This window comes from Triticum urartu, chromosome 2, assembly GCF_003073215.2.
Source record: "Triticum urartu cultivar G1812 chromosome 2, Tu2.1, whole genome shotgun sequence".
Classification (NCBI taxonomy): Eukaryota; Viridiplantae; Streptophyta; class Magnoliopsida; order Poales; family Poaceae; genus Triticum; species Triticum urartu.
In genome coordinates, this window is record NC_053023.1 from 523,034,573 (window position 1) to 523,040,842 (window position 6,270).

The 6,270-nt window shown below is 45.8% G+C and overlaps 1 protein-coding gene across 1 annotated transcript; it reads right to left on the reverse strand.

Annotated features, from left to right (window-relative positions):
• Positions 1 to 355: 355 nt before the first annotated feature.
• On the reverse strand, positions 356 to 5,797 carry LOC125538440 (probable protein phosphatase 2C 40). The gene is made up of 9 exons (XM_048701694.1): positions 5,210 to 5,797; positions 4,950 to 5,121; positions 4,573 to 4,723; positions 4,409 to 4,472; positions 3,755 to 3,862; positions 3,097 to 3,222; positions 2,739 to 2,986; positions 1,011 to 1,213; positions 356 to 931 (listed from the first exon to the last, which is right to left on the reverse strand). Exons 1-9 carry the CDS (start codon positions 5,429 to 5,431, stop codon positions 897 to 899), a joined length of 1,329 nt encoding a protein of 442 aa, XP_048557651.1. The 5' UTR covers positions 5,432 to 5,797; the 3' UTR covers positions 356 to 896.
• Positions 5,798 to 6,270: the final 473 nt, after the last annotated feature.

Below are 6,270 nucleotides of genomic sequence, written 5' to 3' on the forward strand. Positions count from 1 at the left end.
GAATCCGTTAAGCATGCGCATAAACAAGGAGGTAAATCCCGGTAGGCACATAAAAATTACTCCCTCTGTAAAGAAATACTCCTACTAACTACTGTACTAGTGATCTAAACACTCTTATATTTATTTACAGAGGGGGTACAACCAATTCAAACACCCTTACAAGTGTAACACAGACTGAACTGTAGTGCTGGGCAATTATCAGCAGTTCCTATGGCCATCTAATTGAGCAGCGTGGAGGCAAAGAATCCATGCTTTATCCTCTTGCCCATATTGTCAAAATCTAGAGACAAGGAAAACCATAAATTTTGCCAGCTGGAAGAGTGAGCCGTCACGTCATTCACAAGGAAAACAGGGGTACAAAGAAATGGTGAACATGTCCTGTTTACTCACAGCTAATCCTTAGGTGTTAATTACAGTATTGAATCATGGAAGATACGGCATGATTCTGACAGGGAACGGGCCGAGTGACCTTAATTCAGATCTGCCCAAAATGAAATTCAGGATCTCACAGCTAATCCTACTTGACAAATACAATGCCGCGGCTATGTGTCACACTTCTATACGATGGATAATTTACATGATGGCTGGCTGACCTTAGAAGAGAACAGCCGTTCTTAGTTAAACATGCCTTTGGCCTGAGAGAGAGCCCACTGAACATGTTGGTACCAACAGGCAATTCCCTTTGCTCCATAGCATTACAAGACGAGTATCTTGTGCTTTGGCTCTTCAACACAGGTCCCTCCCTCCCTGTCAATCCAGTTGTTCATCTTACATCCTAACTCCATGATAATACATCTAACAGATCAACCATTGCAAGAATGCCAAGTGTCAGCTATGCATCGGTCTTTCGGAATATCGTTAGATGGTTGCTTCAAGATGACTCTTGCCCTCGGTTACTACTCGCTTGACCCACTGTTTCTTGAGGAGGAATCTGCAGGCATAGCAAGATTTATTCCAAATGTGGCTTTCAACCTCACAAATAGCTCACAAGATGGTGGAAGATATAATACCGCGTGAGGGCCGCTTTCCCTCCATTGCTTCTTTCTTTTCCTGGCAACTGTGACAAAGGAACGGACCATCCCAGGGACACACCTTTCCTGGCTTTGACAAACCCTCGTGTATCGATATCCCTTGACCAGACTCTAGCTCTACTTGACAAATTGCACATACAAAGAGCTTGAACATATTTCGGACTGGATACTCGGAGTCTAACCTGCATTCACCAGAAGTAAAATGTCAGCAATTAATAGACAATGACAATAAAAAAGTTTGAATGAGACCCAACTGGTAAGGCATTCAGCTTCATAAGGTGTTTCCACATAGAGCGAAACAGGCGCTTTGCTTTTCTGCTTGTTTGCGTTTTCATCTCACCCCTGAACTACGGGAAAAGATAGTTTTTTCAACCCTGAAACTCTAGAACCGCTTGAATTACAACCTCAAACTATTGAAATATCCACTTTTTACCCTCAGCTGGTTCCATGAGTAGTTTTGGGTGGCAGGCCGTCCAAGCATTGCCATGCCACTACCGTGGAGAAACAAACACTACGAGAACAAGCAATATAAGACAAACAGAACCATTGGGATAAAATAACTTCCACAAAAGAGAAAATACTTATAATTCTAGAAGCCAGAGAAAAATAGTACAACAACAAAGCCGTTCAGTCCCAAAGAAATTGGGGTAGGCTAGAGTTGAAACTCGTAAGATCTCGAAACCAAGTCATGGATAGCTAACTTCCACGCAATCCTGTCCATGGCTAGTTGAAACCCTGTCCATGCTTGAGAGAAAAAAAGGCAAAGGCAAAGTTTTTTTTTACGATGTGGAAGTGAGGTTGCAGACCTGTGGCATCCATGTGGGCCGCAAGGCACTTGTGAAACCACTTGAGGTGAAACTGAAGCATTTCAATAGTTCAAGGTAGTATTTTAAATGGTTTTAAAGTTCAGTGTTGAAAAGTGAACTTTCGCCATAAGTTTAGGATTGGATGGTTGACATTTCTTTCTCTTTTGATGTTTGTGTCAAGTTCTGGATGAACACTATGGTTGGGGAGTTTGAGTTGTCCCGTTGTTGTCAATCTATGGTGGAACCCAACAAGGCATATGGCAAAATATGGTGTTTTCACGAGACATGACAATTGTTGCCAATCAAACATCGAATCATATTTTTTGACAAAATAATCTTGAAGGACTGAATCCAAATATTTAGCAATGCTACAAAAGAAGTATAGCGTCCTACAATAATAATTGTCGAAAGAAGACTTGATGCCTGGTTGATAAAATGTAATGCTAGCCAAATATACTAAATTAAACACAAATGTAACATGTGGTACCCAATCACAGCAACACCTGTACCAACCTGACTTCAGTCTAAAGGGCTATGCCCTGTTTCATTGAATGGTAAGGTGTTATATAGTAGAAAACCCATACCCAATGCTCAATCGAAATGATATTTTCTATTAGATGTATGGCATCGACCGTTGTCACAGAATCTAACAGAACCTGTGTTCCAGCATATACAATTTCAGCCTGCAGAGTAAGGTCTCTTCAGTTGAATATGGCAAGGTGTAACTCAGGTGACATCTTCAGCTCAAATGGTATGTCACATGTTACCAAAAAGCTAAACCACTGCTAAACTCAGGTTTCCCAAGTACGAGTTATTGTTTAGTCAGGAAGCTTTGGGTTCACCATATAATTGTGTGTGAACTAGTATGGATCCATCGACACAATGGAGAAAGGGAACATACCATCTTAGCAGAGATGGGCATCCATCCTCAAAGACTTCCTCCACCAAGTCGGGCTCAGAAGTACGCTCCGTATCAGCACGTGATAATGTGTCTGATGTTCTTTTTCTGATGAATATATTTTTCAAAAGACTAAAGCCATTCCGTGCCTTCTTTCGAGAATGTATAGTGGATTTCGGTTTTTCTGGCGGTATTATGTCAATAACAATACAAGTTGTATCATCCCTTAATCCTTTTGCATCCACTGCTTCCTGCAAAAGATCAACAGTAAATAACAGTTTTATTCTAATGCACAATGACACACGGTACAAACTGAGGATTCCAGGTTGTGTGCCAGAAATGAGGGGTTAAGTGGCTGTACTTTGACAATTTGATCCGCTGCAGCCTCTGGAGGAAGCCCTCGTGCGCAACTAAAAGCCATTTCCGCAGTCAAGGCATCCCAAACACCGTCACTTGAAATAATTAGACGACCTCCAGCACTAGATAGCTGCAGCAAGCATTAGAAGACATTAGTATTTCGAAAATATGATTAAAAAATCTTCAGAAAAACACTTTATTATGCCGACTTTTCACACATGGGTGCAGACAAAACTTTTTGCAAAATGCACCTTGTATATTTCAAAAGGCAATAGGGATTTTGTGTAGATGTGCCACATACATGTGCACTTGAGAAACATCAAGCAAAAATATGAACTATCGTGAACCACAAAAATCTGTACTGCTACAAGACACTTGGTATGTTTGCAATATGTCATATCTTTTCTATACAAATACACAAAATAGAACTAGGATTTTTTTTTCAGATGGTGTTGAATTTTACAGGTTGTGTTCTGCAATAGGTTGCAGAAGCACCCATGTCTATCAAATTTACACAAAAAGGACATTTCACGAAGTGACAAGAAAATAAAGATGACAAAGACAACGAGAATATTCAGACAGTAGAACTTCTGGTGCCTATCACTTTTATTGTGACGTTTTGAATTTGGTTCTGTATAGAACAGACATGAAGAATTTTTTACCTTGATCTGCTTCACAAAAGGAACAGGAATGATAAATTCACCAACATCCTGATCACCAATTGATCTTGATAGGCATAAACCTCCTGGCCAACATCTAAGGGGGCCAATCTGGTTGGGCAATAAAGGAAAGAAGGGTCAAGCTAAAGGTGTAAATCAGACCTATTAACACAATTATGGTTCAGGGAAACATGAGAAAATATATATACAACATATGTAATCGGGATAATGTGCAAGCGCAAAGTTTTGAAATGAACCACCGAACGGTGAACACTCAACGGCATGTAGAGTAAGGCACTCATTAAAATTCCATAGGTACACAAAATATGGAAAGAGTGGTTCTAAACCAAAATTAGTACTTGTATAATAAGTAAGTCGATTCATTAGTCCCCAAAGATTAAAATTACAAAGAAACTATCAAACAATTAGAAAGGGGCGAATTTGAAGTAAACAGCAAGCCCTGGTCGCAAAATGAAAATTCCACGCTTAATAACTTGCTACAAGTCAAATCAGTCGCTAACGGATAGCAACACTTTCGTAGCTACATCTTTCCAAAGTCATCAAAATATAAAGATTCAACTTTAGAAAGTTCCTTGGCTGCCAACACGTAAAATAGAGGGAAAAACTTGAGCAGAAGCAAAAGATGAAGAGCAAAACCTCAGCTCCACCAACAATATTTAGCCTGCCAACTTCACCTCCACATTCTGTTACACGTCCAACTCTACAAATGGAAACCAAAAAGTGATAAGAAGCAGCGACATATATTCATGAATAGAGCAACGGAATTGATGAATTTGTGATATAGTATAAACAAATCTTACTCCTCCCCGCTAGCATCAAAACGATGATCAGCCGACAAGTAGTAAATTGAACCCTCTGCTTCAAGGACACATCGAGAATCACCGACGGATGCGGCGGTCACAACGGAGCCGTCGATTATGACGAGCGTCACGGTTGTCCCCGAAGAGTGCGCTGAAAGGCAGGAGTGGACAAACAAGGTTCAGCACTGGTACTACTGTACCGGTGTACCAGGAGAGCATGGACATGCACAAATTTGAATTGATGACCTCCCAACTGAGGTGGGCATAGAGCTGTGTGTACTTGTAGACATGGCAGTAATTGGTGGTGGTAGTAGTACTACACTAGGAATGGAGGGTCTTAATTAGCTCCATGTATAAATGGTCGCAGGGGATTTGACCTCTTGTCTGGAAATCCTTGTCGGTCTTGACGAAGCCGGCGACGAGCGCCCTGGGCAGCGCGGCGAGCCACTCGTCCCTGGTGAGGTGGGCGGGGACGCAGCCGAGCACATTGGCGAGGAGCCGCTCCTTGGCGTAGACCGCGGCGGCGGCCCCGTTGTGGCCGTCGAACATCTGCAACCAGGCAGGCACCTGTCAGAGCAGATCGCCGGGCGAGATGAACAAGTGAAATGCAGCGGACGCGTGGGGAGGGGGAGCTTACGGCGAATGCGGAGAAGGAGGCGCCCGGGTGGCGCTCGCAGCCCTGCTTGAGCAGCGCGTAGTCCTCGCCCTTCCTGGCCCGGGCCGCCTGCCCCGCCGCGACCCCGGGCCGCTCGCCCCCCGCCGCGTCGGCCCGCTCCGCCGAGGCCTCCCGCAGCAGCAGGTCGGCGAGCGCCATGCTCCCGTGGCGCCGCCGGGGCGTCCTCGCCTCCGCCACCGCCATCGTCGCTCAGATCCCCGCCGCGGATCCTGCGCGCATGGCAGGCGGGCAGGCGGGCGGGCTAGCTGGGTGGGCGAGAGAGAGCACGCGCGCGGGACGGGTCTCTGGGTCGCGCTGGCAGGCAGGCAGGCAGGCAGGAGGGTTGGCCTGGCGGTGCGGTGCGGTGGTGGTGTGGTCGGGTAGCAAGCGGCCCCGAACCTTTCCGCTGGCTTTTTTGCCTGGGCGCGCGCGAGCTGTTGCTTTGCGGGATCGGCGAGGGTGGTGGGGGTGGGGGGGCCGGCACTCACATGGGGCGCGCCGCTCCGGGAGAGAGAGAGAGAGGAAGACGACGCGCAAATCCAGCCCGCTCCCACGCGCGCCGTCCCCGGCCGGACAAATTTATTGCGCGGCACCAATCAGGTCGCCCTGCCTTGCGTTTTTAACGGACGCGCCGCGGCAGGCAGCCAGGTGGGCCGCCTCTGGCTCTGCCGTTGTCACACCACGAGGTCCGGCATTTTTGTTTTTCCGTTTTTTTTTTGGTAGACAGAGAAGAGAAGAGAAGAGAAGAAGGCGTCGTCGTCTACGTGCCCGATCGTAGTCCCGAGTGAGTCCCGTGAGTATCTACAAAAACGAGTTTGGACTATGCATGGTTGGATCGACATAGGGGAAGAGGACGTGGAAAAGTAGCAGCAACAGGTGGCTGCGACCTTGATATATTCTGAAATTGGCTTCACCAAAGTACCCCACTTTAGAAAATCTTATACCTAAAGTTGTATGTGCGACCATTTGCTTGGAAGTTCACCGGTGTGAGTTCCCCGTTGGCTAAGAGCATGTACAACCGAACTTTGCAAATCTGGCCCCTC